This window comes from Diabrotica undecimpunctata, chromosome 4 (genome assembly GCF_040954645.1).
Source record: "Diabrotica undecimpunctata isolate CICGRU chromosome 4, icDiaUnde3, whole genome shotgun sequence".
NCBI lineage: Eukaryota > Metazoa > Arthropoda > Insecta > Coleoptera > Chrysomelidae > Diabrotica > Diabrotica undecimpunctata.
The window spans coordinates 136,237,195-136,257,271 of NC_092806.1; the positions used below are offsets into that span (position 1 = coordinate 136,237,195).

General features: G+C 31.8%; 1 protein-coding gene across 1 annotated transcript in view; it reads right to left on the reverse strand.

Annotated features, from left to right (window-relative positions):
• Positions 1 to 20,077, reverse strand: part of LOC140440092 (arrestin homolog) — a 729,008-nt gene that overhangs the window by 505,448 nt on the left and 203,483 nt on the right. Inside the window, exon 3 of the mRNA XM_072530366.1 lies at positions 19,030 to 19,245. Within this exon, the coding sequence (XP_072386467.1) occupies positions 19,030 to 19,094 (65 nt within the window). The 5' untranslated portion in view covers positions 19,095 to 19,245. The remainder of the gene's footprint in view (positions 1 to 19,029; positions 19,246 to 20,077) is intronic.

Below are 20,077 nucleotides of genomic sequence, written 5' to 3' on the forward strand. Positions count from 1 at the left end.
TTTACCCTCTTGTCCAGGAATATCAAAGCTTCAAAACAGTGTGTGTTTAAGGTATCTTATTGCTGTGTCCATCTATGTTTATACGTCCATGGAAATAACAATACGAAAATAAAATTTAGATCCTATTCCCGTTCTCAAACCACGGTTCGTAGACTTACTACGGTTGCTTTTTCCGACTGGGGTGGGGGTGCTTGAGTTACGTCACCAGAGTACACAAGAATACAAAACCCATTTATTATCACAGTTTGTTCGTGGTAATTATCTTTCATTTTAGTATTTGCTTTATAATTTATCGTTCCTTAAATATCTCAGTTTACTTTATATTTTTGTATTTGAGATTTTGGGGTTGTTTTCTATAAAAACTTATTTTAAATTCTCGAAGAAACGTTATTTATTGTAGTTGTACATCGTACCTATTGTCTTCGTATCTTTTTATAAGGTATGTTAAAACTTTAAAATTGCATTGTGTATTAACGTAATAATAATGTTGATGAAATTTTAGAATGCCAGGCACAGGTTGTAGTGTGAAGAAAAGATATTAAAAAAAATGGAAAAAATAGTTATGTAATTCGGTAATTCATTCAATAGTTAATCCATTATTGATGGAAATTCAGTATATGCGACAAATTTTCTGTGTAAAATGGAGATTGAAGTCCTAGATTTACGTAAATCCTGCATTAACATTGGATAAACGTTAACAACCGGTTCTGATTAATTTTAAGTACCAAACTGCCTACATATCAACAGTTTTCCATAATTAGGTATTATAATCCACTAGACATCTTTATTTCATAACTATATTTACTATTTTCCACACATCAAAGTAATTCTCGATGTTTGCTTTGTCTCCGTCGAGAATTACCGACCAATATCCTTGCTCTCACATCTGTATAAATTACTAACTAAAATCATAACCAACCGCCTAACACATAAGCTCGATTTCTATCAACCTATCGAGCAGGCTGGATTCAGAAAACATTTTAGTACCATAGACCACATGCACACCGTAAGAACACTGATAGAAAAATGCACCGAGTATAATGTTCCAATTCATATGGCGTTCGTCGATTTCCATAAAGCATTCGATTCCATCGAATTATGGGCAGTGCTTGAATCTCTAGAAAATGCACGTATAGATTCAAGATACACTAACATAATTAAAAACATATATGAAAATGCCACCATGCAGATAAAGCTGGACGAAAGCACAAAAACTAATCCCATAAGACTACAACGGGAAGTAAGACAAGGAGACACCATCTCTCCCAAACTATTTAGCCTTGCTCTAGAAGACATTTTTAAGAAACTAGAATGGAACAATAAGGGTATCAACGTCGACGGATCATACTTAAACCACTTGCGATTCGTAGATGACATAGTTTTAATAGCCGATAATATCCACGAACTAAATGATATGTTACAACAATTAAATGCAGTTTCAGGAGCGGTAGGCTTAAAAATGAACTACAGCAAAACAAAAATACTGAGCCGAGACCAGACAAATATAACAATACAAAATCATAACATAGAAAATGTTGAACATTATGTATATCTAGGTCATGTTATCAAACTAGGAAAACCAAATCAAGATGCTGAAATTAAAAGAAGAACACAACTGGCATGGGGCGCTTTCGGCAAATTAGCATATATCTTGAAAAACACCTCCATTCCTGTAAACTTAAAGAAAAAGGTGTATAACACATGCATACTACTAGTTTGTACTTACGGCTTGGAGACAGTAGCCCTTACCAAAAAATCTGCTAAAAAATTAGAAACAACGCAAAGAGCAATGGAACGAATCATGCTTGGAATATCACTAAGAGACAAGATTAGAAACACCGAGATAAGACGTAGAACGAAGATTAGGGATATTGTGGAAGAAATTGCAAAAATGAAATGGCGCTGGGCAGGTGGACACGGAGAATTCTAGAATGGAGACCAAGGACGACAACAAGAAGCACGGGAAGACCTCAAAAAAGATGGGTAGATGACATAAGAGCAGTGGCAGGCAAACAGTGGATTAGATTGGCGCAAGATAGAGAAAGATCGAAGCAATTGGAAGAGACCTACATTCAGGAGTGGATGGAAAATGGTTGACAAAGAAGAAGAAAAAGAAGACACATCAAAGACATAAAAACGACTATTAACAATGTTAAGATTCAAATTACTGCACTCTCGTGACGTAATTTCGGGCTTAATGTTCATTGGTTAGTCGGATGAGGCAACCGTAGTAAGTTTACGAACCGTGTTCTCAAACCACTATAAGTGACAGCACTTGTTTTGAAAGATGGCAGATGTAAATTTGATAGAGAATTACTTATCTTCTGAATACTGTTCTTTTTATCGCTCATTATATTTTAAAATTTGTTGAAATTTATACCAGTTTTAAACTCTAATTTATTCAAATTTTTGACATTTATCCCTATTTCATTAGTTATCTATTTTGACAGCAGTTTGGCAGCACGGTCGTTTCAAAACGCGAATAGATTATGTTAGTCTATCCGTCCGTTAAATAAAAAAAATGTAATAAATAGAGGAAAATTGACAACGAACTTAACGTTATCACGGCAAAAATTGTCAAAACGAAAATACTTCTGGTTTTAAGAAAATTAATAAAATTCGTCTATCCAGACTTAAAATAAAAAAGTTGTAAAAGACAGAGGAAAACTGACGACGTATTCTAATTTACCAATTAAAGGTATTATAGCAAAAATTGTAAAAACGGAAATGCTCTCTTTCAGTTTTAAGAAATGTAATAAAACGACGATAGATATACTTATTTTAATAACGGATTTGTGATCAGCGTGCCAAAATTGGTCTAAAAGCAAGTCTTGGTTAAACTTAAACAGGTGTTAAAAAATTTCACTCCCGGTGAAAATTATTGTTGACTTCCGGTGAAAATTTTTGTTGACTTCCAGTTTATTTTTGATCTATTAGATTTAGTCGTGGAACATGTAAAAGTTGTTAAAAATAAGAAATTTCTCATTGTTTAAAAAGACTCTAGGATCAAAATAATTTCAACTTTTAAATTGGAACTTGCACATCAACAAACTACAACATTCCTATCAATCTAGGTTAAATATACTCAAAATTCTGTCTAATAAAGTTTGGGGCGCAGATACTAAAATATTAATAAATTTTTTTCTTCTTCTTATGGTGCCTATCCGTTACAGATGTTTGACACTAACATGGCTATTCTGACTTTGTTAACTGCTGCCCTGATAAGTGCAGACAAATTGCAAAGAGGAATGTGGAGTGAAAAATGGTACTCCTACGCTGTTTGCAGATTTGAAGGCATTTGTATAAATGTAAAAACTTTTTAGTTCTTTTAAAAATGACTGTCGGATTACATTGGGTGATGTCTCTGATTTATAATATTGAAGAAGTGTCGTATTGATTTCGGGAATCATGATTAACCAGGGAGGGGGAGTTTTTACATTTGAAGGAAGTAGGTCAGGAATTTGGAGTTGCAGATCTTTTAAATTTCTTCGGACTCTTTCTTAAAATGGTGAATAGATCTCACTTTTTTTGTGTTTTTAAGTAAGTGTGTTTATGCTGTTTTTTGAATGATTTTAAGTTGCTTGGTAATATCTTTTTTAGCAAAGGCATATACAATAACTCTATAATCTATTTTTGGTGTAACGAGTGACTTAATGTGTAATTTTAAATTTATAGGTTTTAATCTCAAAATTTCCATTTATGCAATCATCTTCCAGAAAAAACTAAAGGTTTAATAAAAAAACTAATCTTATAAAACATCCATTTCACTCCTACATGGTGACGTAAATTCGTTTTAACGTCATTAAACTACCACCAAAAGTAATCTCGTAAGTGTTGATGACTCCATCAGTAATGTTCTTATAATTAAGGAATGTGATTTTCTGAGTTCTCAGAAACATGGTGCTAAAATAAGAAAAATTTATCCACGCTCTTACCGCCTCCGTAGCTTTCTACCCGGAATTAAATTATGAGATCATTGAAAACCCTTATTTATCGTAAAAATTACGAGAAAACTTTATTACAACAAAATTGTAGAAGTTTAAATTTAAAGGACGGATCTAAAGTACAAAACAAAGTAGGATGTGCATTAATTAATATTCAAAGTGGATTTAACAAATTATTGAAATTGCCAGCTGATTCATCGATATACACTTCTGAAATGACAGCGATTCTTCTTGCATTGAGGCATATACATAGTAACGAACCCTACAGCTGCATAATATTCACAGATAGTAAGAGTGTCGTTAACAAACGTACATAGGTCCAAACAACTAAATCATATATAACTAGAAATTATGACTATTTACAATAAAATTACAAATTTAGGAAAAAACATTATTATATCATGGATAAAGGGACACGCGGGCATTACGGGCAATGAAATAGCAGAGAGCCTAGCCAAATCTGCCCTAGAGATAGGCTGAGAAGATCCCTTGAACTTACTCCCCTTTTCAGACATTGATATAATTAGTAAACGGCATCAAAAAGAAAAATGGCAAACATATTATCGAAACACGAGAACTGGAAATAATTACAAACAAATGCAGCCTGAAATACCCATAAAAAGATGGTTTCATACTCTATCAAATCGAAATTTCATAAGGGTTATAAACAGATTAAGATCTAATCATGCTCTTACCCCCCTTCATATGTACAAGTTGGGTATCACGGAGTCACCTAATTGTAAGTGTGGAAAAGAAGGTAACCTATTACATATTTTCCTTGAATGTTCCCACGAATCAGTAAACATAAACAAATTTTATGATAATCTTATTATTATATTAAAAATTCCACTTCCCGTCTACCTAAACAATTTGATTTTCTCTAGATATATCAATATATTAAAAACGATTTACAAACATATCAAAAACTGTAAATGTAAATTGTAGCTTTAATACTAACCCTTAGATTTAAGTAAATATTGTATTATATTATAGAAGAAATATATATATATATATATATATATATATATATATATATATATATATATATATATATATATATATCTTCTTTTTCAAGTGCCATCTCCGCGGCGGCGGTCGGCAATCATCATAGCTATTCGAACTTTTGAGACGGCTGCTCTGAAAAGTTCATTTGATGTACATCCGTACCACTCTCTCAGGTTGCGCAGCCATGACATTCTACGCCTCCCTATGCTTCTCTTTCCTTGGATCTTTCCCTGCATGATCAGTTGGAGCAAGGTGTATTTCTCTCCACGTGTAATATGTCCGAGATATTCCAATTTTTTTGTTTTTATTGAATTTAAAATTTCCATTTCTTTGTTCATCCTTCTCAGAACCTCTTTGTTTGTGACGTGTTCTGTCCATGATATTTTAAGAATTCTTCTGTACACCCACAGCTCAAATGATTCCAGTTTTTTCATTGATGTAGCATTCAAGGTCCAAGATTCCATTCCATAAAATAAGGTCGAAAAAACATAGCACCTCGCCAACCTAACTCTTAGTTCCAGTTTTAAATCCCTGGTACATAGAACTCTTCTCATTTTGTTGAAATTTGCTCTAACCTTTTCTATTCTTATTTTTATCTCCTCATTGTAATCATTTGTGGAGTTAATTATTGTTCCCAGGTATGCATATTTGTCCACTTGTTCGACGAAATATATTCCGTTAAGTTCGCCAACTCTTTCTAGCATCGCTAACACAATCTCTCCCATCCTGGTTAATTATGTACTGGATGATTTAGTAACTGACCGGCTTGGTCGTTTAGATTTCCAAATCCCTTTTATTAAACGGTATGTTAATGACTTATTACTAGCCTTACCTCCAGACAAGATTCAGGCCACCTTGTCTTTATTCAATGAGTTTGATCCTCATTTACAGTTCACTGTTGAACTTGAGGACTCTAACACAAATAGTATTCCCTTCTTAGACATGCGTGTCATTAGAATGGGAGATAACACCCTTACTACAAGTTGGTACAGGAAACCAATGGCCTCTAATAGGTTTCTCAACTACCACTCTTGTCATCCCTTTAAATATAAATTAAACCTTATTAAAGCTTTAAGCTGCAGTCTAAATAGACTGATACATCCGATTAATCGAAGGGAATCCTTTCAATTACTTAAAAATATTCTGATTGAGAATTCCTATCTATCCTCCCTTATTAATAAATACCTTTATACTCAAAGTTATGGTTCTTCTTTAAATGACATACCCAATGGTGACCAACTCAGAACAATATCAAATAATTCAATTAATAACACTGTTCTGCCTAATACTGTACTTGGGAATCCAACTACCCATTACTCATCTTTACCTTATTTTCCTCGAGTTACTGAGAAACTCGTTAAACTGTACAAACATAACAACGTACCGGTCAAAATTGCTATTAAGAATGCTAAGACTGTCAGGAATTTGTTTTCTAAAACTAAAACACCTCTGTCCCTTCTGGAACAAGTTAATGTAATATATCATATACCTTGTGCTGAGTGTGACTCATGTTACATCGGTCAGACAGGGAGATCACTGAGAGGGCGTCTTACGACTCACCGCAGTGATATTAATTTATCTAAGCATACTTGTGCTCTTGTTCAACATGCTATCAACACTAAGCACGAAGTAAACTTTAATGAAGTTAAAATTCTTGGCACTGAACGCAATCTCGTAAAAAGACAGTTTTTAGAAATGTGTTCAATATTAAAACATCCTAATACCCTTAATAAGAGAACCGACATTGGTAATTTGAGTCAAATTTATCATGCATTAATTTTACAGAATTTATACTTGATATGTTGTTTACTTAAATTTTGTCCCACATTGGGGTTTTGTTATTACATTTTCATAAAATAAATTTAAATAAAAATAAAATAAAATAAATTATTCCTTCCTTAACTTAGATTTATCAACTTATATTTTATTAATATTTGTCAATATCACTTTTACATAATTAAGTAATTGTTCTTTTTGATGAACTTGTTTGATAAAATTAAACTGAAATTGATTCATAGAATCTTTTTTATTACGGTCCTAAATGTTTGAACCTTTGGACTGTGGAAGTTGTATTAATCTTCACCTGTTAGCTGGCTAACTAGTGACGTCATAATATTATAATATATGATATTTTGGATTGACTTCGCATGCTTTGTTCTTTGTTGACAGATCAATCACTGTTGGGGTGAGTGGTGATTTTAACCACCTTTTCCTTTCATTGTTTGGTTTTTTAACGACAAGCTGTCAACCAAATTTATCACAATTTTTGAATATACCGCCTTATATATAGAGGTTGGTAGGTTGCCTTGCTGTTTATGTCACTTTGACCTTAAGGCCACCTCTCTTCACGTGTTTTCGTGGGTGTTAAACCTGTAAATTCATTTATCGGTGAGACTCAGTAAGCTAAAGACTGGTAACTTCATTTTATCTTATTACTATTAATCTAAATAACTCATAATGTTACCTAAAGTTAAAATTAAAATCTAATTTATTAAATAAAATTGTTGGAAGTGCATTCGTATGATCTTTTTAGTTCTTTACACTTTAAAATAAACCTTAATGTTTTTTACTTAAGTTTTTATAATAACTTTTTTATACATGTATTTTTATCACATGTTCTTTTGCTGTGCTAATTTTGTTAAATTGCAAACTATACCTAGTTTCAATTAATTATTTTATACAACGTTAACTCTGAATGTCCAGTTTCGTAAGTTTTTTCATATTTTTAACATCATTGACTGCTACATGTCTTTGTAAGGTAACACACTTTTGTTGTAACTTCTCTATGGATGTTTGGTTTCATATTGTTCTTTTTAGATGAACTGATGATGCTTTCTGAGCAGAAAGCGAAACGTCTTCAATAAATAGATGAAGTAGCCACCTTCTTTGCCTTTTATTTCTCCACTTTGACCGAAAAACCCACCACTCTTCGAGTGTACCTTAGTTTATATATATATATATATATATATATATATATATATATATATATATATATATATATATTGGTACATATTTTTTTTGGTACATTTATCATTTAAAATAACAAATATTTAATATTTTAAATATATACACCAATACCGAATATACCAATAAAAACTCAAAACAGTAACAATGTGTGTTATTTTTTACTTTCTTAATAATCTCTTTATAAAATTGTTACATAATAAAATTGTTTTACAACAATTTACAATCAATTTTAACATATTTTAATTATAGTAAAGTACGTATTTGATTTTTAAAAATATTCATTGAATTAAAAAAAGAAAGTGCTTAAAACCAAATATCAATTATTGACGTTTTGGTATTTTGTATTTCGCAGCGAAATTATCAACAAATTTTCAAAATTACCGATATCATTTATCAATATTACTACAACACCAGTGAATATATTATAATATATCCTGCAATCTGATCCTGACTGTCCTTTGATGTGCAGTTTAATTTAGGTAAATTAGTAATTAAATGCGTATCTCTAAATGTAATCAAATGACCTAGTTTCCAAATTACTATAATATAAATATACAGCTTATATATAAGGTTTTGCATTTTACTACAAGACAGCTTGGCTGTCCCATTGCAAAACACAGTAACCGTCATTTTTGTCAAAATTGAGCGTTTTATAAATTTGAAGTTGCTGCGTTTTGCTCTACCTTCTGACAGTTTTAAAACTAACATCGGGCCATAAATAAGAAAAATACGGCAAACGCAAAACACGGTAAATGACAGTAGATCGAAGCTTCTTCCAGTGCAAAACACAGTAACTAACAAAACCCATATCAAAACCAAGTAACTGTTAAGTAGTTAATGGGTTTTGTTATAGTTTTTGTAGTTACTGTGTTTTTTGATTTGAGAAATCGTCTTCAATTTTTGCAGAAAGTCCAACCCCTCCCACTCTGTAACCATGCAACTGTAAACACAGCGTGTTTTTCAAGCAGATTGAATATACTCACCAAAGCGATAGGATGCTGCCCCGTGAGACGGCGCTAGCATGTAGTACGCAAACTAAAAATATAGTTTTTTCGGCACGTTTGTGTTTAAAGAAGGTAACTTAAAATATTTCTAAAACATATTATAATTATTATTTTATCGTCAATAAATTTTTATGTTTTTAGAATATCGATAGGCTTCCGCTTTTTCCAAAAGTAAATTTTGAAACATCTTCATTTTTTTTATCCAATTATGAAAATGAAAATCAAAAAGAAACATACTTAAAAAGGTTGCAACCTTTTTGCTCTTTAAACGATTTGGCACAGGAAATAAAATATTTTAAATTTAATCGCATAGAAAGCCCAGTCGATGACAGTGACCAAGATAAGGATTATTACTGCCCCACACCACAATCATATTCTGGCGATAGCGAAAATTACAACGAAATTAAAATTAAGGGAAAGAAAAGAAAATTGAATACCAAGAAAAAGCCATTTCAGGAGGTAAGTGTCATGTCAGGCAAGTAAGGGTTTTGAGTAATGTGGTTTGGAAAGCATTAAAATGATGTATAGGTACAATCAAATTAAATTAAATAATTCTTTAGGATATGAACAAAGAGAAAAATAATGTTGCGGCTGAATCACCCAATGTCCTTCTGCAAAGTAAATAAGATACTACTTGGTTGGTAAGTTTCTGGTTTATTTTTTAATTAACTAAATTTACTATTTACTTTGTATTGTTTTAGGTTAATAGTACTGAGACAGAAATAATCAACGAAGTGAATTGTACAACACAAACAAGGAAGAATAAAAATTGACCAAGGGGAATAGGAAAAAATGAAAGGGATGAGGAAAAACATCCTATGAGAGCCGTGTGTGAAGGTAACTGTGGTAGGATGTGCAAAAAAATAACAGAAGAAGATCGAAACAATATCTGGGTGGAGTACTGGAATTTAGCGTACATGAGTAGACGAAAGTGGTTTTACAAACAAATAAATCTGGTTCCTGTTAAACATAGAACCCAGTCAGCAAAACGTAAGAGGTGTGAATCAAGGCGTTACACTTTACCGCTAGAAAATTCTACTGACATAGAGGTATGCAGACATACTTTTTTGAATACCTTAGGGTATACCAACGATTCTATTGCCCTGCCAGGAGTGAAGTTCCTCTTCTCAAAATTTCACAATATTCCCCAAAAATAAGGTGTGATATCCCCCACTTAAAAATGACAGGCCAGCCTGTATGTATTTCTAGAAAGGTAAAAGGTTCTAACAACATCGAAAATAACGGTACCCTTCTAGCTAGGACCGTGATGAAAGATAAATCCTTTTGGATTAGGTTCTCTCAGAAAATTACTCTAACGTGCCTTCGATGATATTTACCAAATTTATCAAAAAGAACCCGCCTGACTGGAAAGAATTAACCGAGGATTAACCAACCTGGCGTCCTTAGTAAGTCGGACCTTCCGTGTTTTAAGATAGTCGGTAGGTTCCAATAAAAATTTTTAAAGGTTAACGATCCCACCCGCATAGCTATTTGCGATTACGGCCACGGGCGTCTCAGCAACAGGGGTAAAGGTATAAAAAATTATTTAATATTTTAATTATAAAAAAAATGTTACACTGTAATAACCGAATTGGTAGCAGTAATTAAAAAAAGGACCTTGTGGAGATCAGATCAAGGAATGTAGAGGTGGCTGTCATAATCAATCCAATCGAGAAATAATAAAGGACCATATTGAGTCATTTAAGCCATCAATGAGTCATTATCGTAAAAAAATGCCCCTAATGTTAGGTATTTACCGAGAGAGTTGACATATAAGAAAATGTTTGATGATTTTGTAACAAAACATCCCTCTGTTTGTAAAATCGAAGTATACCGTCAAGTTTTAAACGAAATGAATATTGCACTTTGCCACCCCAGATCGGATATCTGTAAAGAGTGCAAAATGTTAAAGAACACGTTAGAAAATAAAGAAGACGATAAAATTCAAGATCACTAAATTCTCACCGTACTAAAGCAGAAAAGGCAAATCTAGAAAAAAAAAAACTCTACCGAAATAGCAAGTTCGACGAACGTATGTACTCTATGAATTTACAAAAAGTGGTTATTTTGCCTATTATGCCTCAAAGTAAAAGTGTAATTTTTACTAGCCGACTTGTTGTATTCAACCTTATGTTTGCTACTTTAAGCAAACATTCTAAAAATGACAGCTTCTGTGTACTCTGGCACGAAGGGGTTTTAGGGGTAAGCCCAGGGGTAAAAATGGTAAACTTTATTGTATCTTTTTTGGGATCTCAAAATAATATTTTTGGTAAAATTCAGCTTGTTTGTATAATTTTTAGAGGTTCATTGGTATTTTCGTCTCTGACGACTGAAGTAATCAACTTTTTTGAAGTATAATATTGGATTTAAAAGTACTTGTTTGTAAAATCATTAATTTAGAAGAAACTGCCACTTTTTTATATATAAATTTATCAAAGTGTAAAAAAAATATTGTATTAGCAGAAGTTGACAGAAGAAAAAGTGATTTCCTGAAAAATGTGCATTTTGTCGCTTAATCCTTTACCGCATCATGTGCCATAAATGGCACAAACCAAAAAGAAAATGTTTTAATGTTTTAACTCAATTAGTATGTGGCAGCCCATATCTGCCACATACTAATAGTGTACGCAAGATATGCAGCATAGTTCTGACGGCGAGATATGCAGCCGTGCGCAGTTTCAAGTTCATTCTTGTTGAAATTCTGAACCACGTGAAACAGTGCTCGAAGTTAGAGGTTATTTTTCATAATTGAAATTTATTGTATTGTGATATTAGATATCTGCTTAGGTAAGTACTAAAAATTAAGAATGTTGAAAGTCTCTCGAAAACCCCAAAAAAGATTTATGCTATATATGGCACACTATGAAGTTATGGACTCACTGATTGTTTTTGTAGGTATGGATCTAAAACTCTTTTATGGTACTATGAATGAAGTTAGAATTCTAAAATAGTACTAATAGTGAAGAATCAGATCTCTTCAATTAAGACGGTACAAATGAGATGATATTGTGTCAAGATAGTGACAATGAGGAGCGTGAAAATTTAACAAAGCAATGTCAAGGAAACTGTCATTTCTGCCACATCTTCAGATTCCTCAGATGATGATACCCCTTTGTTTGAAAGACTACGTTATAAAAGGAAGAAATCTCATAATTGGGTGAAAGTAAATCTGAGAAGATCAGAAAATGGTACAAAATTTACTGGTTCTGAAAATTTACCTTCTTTGATTATACAATTAGAAACTCCGATTCAATTTTTTAAGTTTCTCTTTACTGATAGTCTTATAGAGCATATCACAGACCAATCAAATTTATACTCAGTGCAACAACGTCCAGATAAATCAGCTAATATAAAAAAATATGAAATAGAACAATTTATAGAAATTACTATTTACATGTCGATAATTCAACTTCCATCAACAAGACACTATTGGAATGCCAATATTGGCCACCCAACAGTTAGTGATGTGATGAGCTCTAACAGATTCGAAAAAATAAAACGTTTCGTGCATTTCAATAACAATAATGACATGATTGAAAATGATAAGCCTGGACATGACAGATTATTCAAAATTAGACCTATTCTGAGCCAAATCAAATAGCGACTACTCATGGTTCCGAAAGAAGAATTTCTAGCTGTAGACGAACAGATTATACCAACAAAAGCGCGAAGCCAGCTAAAGCAGTATAACCCAAAAAAAAACACCTAAGTTGGGCTTCAAAAGCTTTGTGCTGAGTGGTATTTCGGGATACAGTTATGACTTTAATTTGTTTGCTGGTTCCCAGAGTAGTACTGTACGTCTAGTAGCACCAGGAGCTGTCACTCTCCAGGAGTACCAAATCTTAGTATGAGCAGCAACGAGGTTGTCAAATTAACAGATTTGATACCAAAACATCAACATCCCAAGTTGTTTTTTGACAATTGGTTCACCAGCATACCTCTTATGATATATCTGACCAAAGAGGGTATTTTACCTTTGGGAACAGTAAGACTTAATCGTGTTTCTGGAGTTGTGATGCCAGCTGAGAAAGAAATGAAGAAGCGCAGCAGAGGTCACATGGTAGAGAAAATAGCAATATAGACAATGTGGACGTCAGTGTAGTTTTCTGGTTTGATAATAAAATCGTTACTATAATGTCAACATATGCTAAAAGTGAACCAAAGGGAAAAAAAAGATTTTTCAAACAAGAAAGTATACATAAAATGATACCTTGTCCTAACAGTGTCCTAATCTAAAATAACTACATGAGAGGTGTAGATCTCCTTGATTCCATGTTAGGATTTTATCGAATAAAAATCAGGTCGAAGAAATATTATTTACGAATATTTTTTCATTTCATTGACATGACAGCCGTGAACTGTTGGTTATTAGCCAAAAGAGCCAAGAAATTTGATTTACCCCTTTTGGATACCAAACTAGCAATAGCCGATGCTCTATGCAAAGCCGGAAAACCAATTAAACAGGACAGAGTAGGAAGACCGTCAAGTAGTAGCATTCAGCAGATGTACGAGAACAAACGAAAAAAGGGACCCACTAAAGAAATACCCCAAGAAGACATCCGTAAAGATGGACTTGATCATTTTCCCTATTGGGATGAGAGCACTAGGTCAAGATGTAAATTTCCAGGCTGTACAGGGAAAACATATATAGTGTGCACAAAATGCACAATACCGTTGTGTATTAATAAAGAAAGAAACTTTTATTTGCAGTTTTATACTATATAGTGTATACTGTATCTTCAAAATAGTTTGACTTTATTATTACATTGTTGCATGATGTTCCATATTTGGCACCAAAAATTTTTTTTTGTCAAAAAAATTTTCCTCATAGTTAGATTTTTTTTATATTTTTACGTAAAAATAGAATTAAAATTCTTATCTGAGAATTTATTTTTGACAAAAAACAAAAATTCCTGCGGTAAAGGGTTAAGATGTTTTGTCAAAAACCCGTCGATATACTACTCTAAACAATTTTATATTTGTGACACGCCTTTAATAATATTTATCTTTTTAACTATCCAATGCTGACGTAGTGTACATCATAATTGAATTCAAAATGCTTTATAAAACTTCTCTTCATTTACACCATGCATTAAAGATTAATTATCTACGAAGGGTCAAAAATAGAAAGCTATTATTGTATGGTCCAAAATAAATACACTATACAACCTTCCATTTGATATAATACTCTTCTTTCAAGTTCATACAAATATTGACCAAACCTAATACAGCCCATTGATTTGGATCAAATTTCCAACAATGTAAAGAGTCACTTGAGATTTATAAGCACCGATAACGTAATTAATTGAATTCCCAATGAAGGCGTCTTGATTAAAAAGAATAATCGACTCAATATATATTTATTTGATAAATTCAGCGTGTTTTCGTTGTTTCTGTTCGCTCACAAATTGTTTTGATCGCTTCTCTTCGCATATTATGTTTATTATTTCATCAACTCAATTACTTTTTGTAACTAAAACTAGATTGTTGACATCTGCATCAAAAATGTCATAGAATAGATAGATAGATAGAAATATCTTTATTTAAATAGAAAAACCTAATATACATACAATATAAAGAAAGTACACTATAAATTTTTGATATACTGTTTAAGTAACATTTTGAAATTATTGAGACTAGTACATTTTTTTACAGATGTAGGTAACTGATTAAATTTAAGGAAGCTTTTAAAAAAGAGCGAATTCATCGTACTTTTATACATAGTTCTAGGTACATATAGGTCAACTAAACCTCGGGTATCGTTGAAAGAAATGAATTCTTGGAAATATTCAGGTGATCAGCCATTTACTATTTTGAAGACCAAAATCATGGTGAAATGAAATAGTCTATTTTCAACAGAGAACCAATTTAGAGTATTTAACATCGTCCCAATTGGGGTTCGGTGATTTGTTTTAAGAATTATTCTCATTCCACGGTTCTGTAATTTTTGTAGCATGTTAAGTTTGTTAAGGTTAAATAAATATAAGATTGATGAGCAATAGTCAAAACGAGGTTGAATAATTGTTTTATATACTGTTATTTTTGACTCCATTGACAAATTTTGAGATATTCTACTCAGAAAATAAAGTTTTTTTGATATTTTTTTATGAACGTACTCAAAGTGACTCTCAAAATTTAGAATATTGTCAAGTTGGAATCCCAAATATTTAACTGTTGTGACAATTTCAATTTTTTCATTATTAATATTTAAATTTATGATTTCAGAATCAAGCAAGCTATATTTATGTTTGGTTGTGAAAACCATTGCCTTTGTTTTTTTCACATTCAACTTCAGTTTATTTATTTTTAAATATTTATTAACCATATCTAAAATACCGTTCATTTTTTTAATAGCTACATCAAAATTTTCATCACTACAACAGATTAGAGTATCATCAGCAAAAAGAATAATAAATTCACAAATTACAAAAATATCGATATCGTTAATGTACAGAATAAATAAAAGAAGGCCTAATACACCACCTTGAGGAATCCCTGTAGTACTATCCATTTCAGATGACAATCGGTCTTTAAACCGAACTTTCTGTTTGCGATCTTGTAAATCATTTTCTAACTACGCAATTACTGTACCTCCTATACCATACTGTTTAAGTTTAGAAATCATTATTGTCCAGCCAATGGTCTCAAAAGCTCTTTTTAAATCAAGAAATACACCGACTACGTACTTATTTTTATCTAAATTATTCTTAATGTGACATAATGTAACTTGTAACGCTGATTCACAAGAGAATTGTCTTCGAAAACCTGATTGATTATTAATTAAAATTTTATTTTTTGTTAAATGTTCTAATAATTGTTCATAAACAGCAATTTCTAATATTTTCTCTATAGTAATAGAGAGGAAATTACTATAGGAGGTAAAGTATTGATTGATCGGAATTCTTCAGCTTTGATAGTGTTGGGTATTTTTTGAATATTTATTTTTAATACATCAGGAATTTTACCCTTGGTAAGAGATGTAATAATTAAATTTAACATAACGTGCCCAATGGTTTCAAAAACTTCCTTTACCATTCTGCAATTTAACGTTTCATGAATTGAGAATTTATTATCTAAATTGCTAACAATTTTTCGCAAATCCTGTATAGAGAGCTCTTCAAACTTTTCAAAAGAACAATAAATGTTTTTCTTGAAAATTATTTTTTTACAGGAGATAGTCCATTTGAACTCAAATTATTTGATCAACTGAATTACTTTTTTAATTAAAACTATAGTATCAGTCACAGTTAGAATACATACAGGTAAGATTGGCAATGTATTTCTTAGGGGAGAACGGCTGACCACGTTGCCGGTTTGCCCCGAGCGGCGCATCAGGACCGGACTTAAGAATCATCGCACTGAAATAAACGCGCACACAACAATTGCCCACGATTGTATAAAAGACTATCGTTATTGTTTCAACTAAAACATGATTCAATCATCGATTTTTAAATAAATGAGTTACATTATTGAACTAAACAATGAACATGAAAAAAAAAATACTACAAAAAAAGTAAAATATATCAAAAACTCATTGTCGAGATCTTATTTATATTTATCATTTTTTAATAGATTTTATTGTAAACACTTTCTTTGGGAAATAAAGATCATTATATAGTCATTAGGAAAAGCGAATCAGTTTTAATCACCATTATGAACGCAAAGTGAACATGTATCTTTGTCGATCTGGCTACTAACCATTAGATCAAAAACTTGTTGGCCAAAATTATGAAAGCTTAGTTCTATTTCATTTTCGCAAGCGGATGAGAGTACCTACATCATGGAGCCGTTGCCAGTATCTGTCGCGAATTTCAAACAGGGTATGACTCTTGGTGTGCAAGTAAATCGTGTGGTGTTAAATGTATTGAACTATCATATTAACTTAAAAAATGGCAACAACTTGACTAATACTGTAAAAAAAGTTTCAAAAATGTGCGGTGTATGTGTTCGCAAAATTTATGACATCCGCAAAGGGGCCCAACAAGACGAACTGAAACCGGTACAAAAAGGAAGAAAAAAAGTTTCCAGTCCAATTCACGTGAGAATACTTACGATGAGGGAGTGAAATCTCGAATAAGGAAAATTGTCTTTTCCTCAAAAAGTATATATTAATCATAAATATTTATGTTTTACAAGAAAAATTACCTCAAATATCACTAAAAAATAAATAAAAAACAGAAAAAAAATTGTTTAAACAAATTAGATGGTTTATTTAACAATTTAATTATTTCAATAATAAATATTCGTTATATACCCAAAATTTACATACAAATTAAAAAAAATCTTATATACTAAAACGCTAAGCCCTTTTCTTGTCCACCACTTTACTCAAAAACCATATTAGATAATTAAAATATTTTTTCGGAATATTATTAGTATTACGTATGAGATTGTCAAGATATACTTTTGGTACAAAAATTCACTTCCGGTTTTGAGATGACCGGAAGTTAAAATTTACTTTAAGTTTTAGACCCCACAATGTATATATAGATCGAAAGGTCTCGTCGAGACGAATCTAAATATGTACTTCCGGTTGCGATCCGACACCGGAAGTGACCCGAAACGCGCATAAAACGTCAAGATAGAGCAAATCTGACACCGGATTCGTGATCAGCATGCAAAATTAACTGCTAAATGATAACATTGTAACAAAAAACATTGTTTTCGACGAAATATTTCGTGATATTTAACACACTTTTTACTTGCATTATTATTGGTGAATGTTATGTATATTCTTGCTTATATTGTTTGTCTCTTAATTTTTCTCGCAAAATAAAAATTTCATTTAAAAAACTCGATGTCGAGTTGGTCCGCTAGTAAATGTCTAAATCGATAAAGAGGAACCCATAGAGGAATCCATAAGAGATACAGTTAACAGCTCCTTCCCCCTCCCCTGCTCCCGTGAATTTCAAAGTCGTCCGATTTTGGGGACCACGTTTTGAGGCTTTGTGAATAATTCCATTAAAAGGCAATCTTCTCAAAATTTGCACATTATATCAACAAAAAAAAGGGACTAACTTCGTCCCAAATTATTCTAGCACAACTTGTTTTCTTTTAAAATAGGCTGTCTGAATATAAAAAAATTATTTTTATAATGGTTAAGAAATTATTCTAATTGTTCACAATCTTTATCTTTACAATTTTATTATCTTTTTTAAATATCATTATAATAAGTCTTTTTCTTTCAGAATCTGTGCATATAATTACTGTAAGTACATAATTTTTTGACTTAAACAAATTTTGGGATAAACAAATTAAATAGCTTTAAAACTATTTGACCAATCGGTTTGAAATTTTGATCACATTTTAGGCAATACAAGATCCAACATTCCATGTAATATGTAATATGTAAGATTTTGAGTTTATCTGTAAAAAAGGTATTAACATTTAAAAGAAAACAAATTTTTGATTTATTTTGCAACTTTCTAAGCAAAAAATAAGGATAGGAACATTAAAAAAACGCTATTTTTAAAGTTTTTATATGAGGCAAACTGTCGTTTGCCTGGTCGGTTCAGTGTCACAAACAGGCTACTTTTTTGCTGTTTTTCCTGGCCTATTAAATACAATTTAAAAAAAAAATGTTAAAAATTAAAAACTAAATTAAAATAATGGAATAAACTACCAAAAACTGATTTAATTAATTTTTATCTTTATTTTATAGAATTAGTTAATCTAATATAGAAGTAATCTTTTGATATATGAGCAGAAGGAAGTCGCTATTGGCAAAATCGGTGGCGAAAAACTCAAGAAATGTTACAAAAACGTAAAAATTCACTTGAAGGCGAATTTTAAAAATACAATGGACCCAAAAACGTACTAATGTCTTAATCCTCGCCGAACTCAATATCTCTAAACGACCAAGCAAACTATTGGAAAAACAATATGAAGTATTTTGGTCATATTTGAATATTTTGGTCAAACGGGTGACAAAGATGTCACGATGCTCGTATGCGAGCGAACGACTACGACGAAGATATATGAGAAATATTTTTGAAAGTGTCATTCTAAAAACTTCTTTAATCAACATTTTTAAAATATTCTTTGAGAAGTTTTAAACAACGTTTTTTTAGATCTTAAAAATAAAAGGCCTAATAAAATAAGAAACTTACGTATCAGTGGCAATTCCGTCAGCAGCTGGCGAGTCGTCCGATGTCATGTTGGCAAATAAGGGCATCAGAGAGATACTCGTGCAATCATCATCAAGGGCTTCACTGGAAATCGTCTGCAATATGCAACCCACAGTTTCTAATTTACCAATCCGTGTTGGAATAAAACTTTCTTTAACGACTAAAAGCGAAAATTTCACTCGCTTCCGTCAAAATATCCTGAAAAAGGAAAAAAATATATTGGATTACATTTAATGTAAAACGTTAAGCTTTAATCTGATGTAAATTGCGTTTAAGGACTATTTTTTATGGTACATAAAACTTTTAAAGATATCCTCTTTAAAGCTTGTAGAATTTTTAAAACTATATTTTGATATATATAACTATTCTAAATAACATTCTTCAAGAGATTTAAAAAGAGATTTAGATTTAAATTTTAGATTTAAATATTTGTCCTTTTCTGAAAATGGGAATGACAGCCAGTCAAACGTCAAACGAAAATTTTAATATTACAATTTCAATGTTATTTATTGTAAACAAAACATTTAGCGCAACTCTTTTCTTTTTCGCTTATCCAGAGAACATCTAAACAAGATATTTCTTCAATTAAAAATCCTGTTTAGACCTACATATATTGTAATACAAATCATCATCATCATTTGGCTCTACAACTCTATGTGAGTCTTGGCCGCGTTTACTATTTCCATCCATTGTTGTCGGTCCTGAGCAGCTATTTTCCATTGCTATATTCCCATTTTGCGTAGATTACTAGCTACTGCGTCCTTTTTCTTAGGCGACCAATTGACCTTCTGCCATCGGGCCTTTCCCAGAATGTGGCGTTCAGGAGTATTTTGTCACTCGGTCTTAGTACGTGGCCCGCTCATCTTATTGGGTTTGCTTTAATGTAGCGTACTATGTTTTCATCTCCATATACTATCTGGAGTTCATTATTGTGTCTTGTTCTCCATTCTCCTATTGTCTCTTCTCTGCAAGGCCCATAGATGGTCCGCAGTATATTTCTTTCCAGTACCAGTAATTTTGTCGTTTCCCG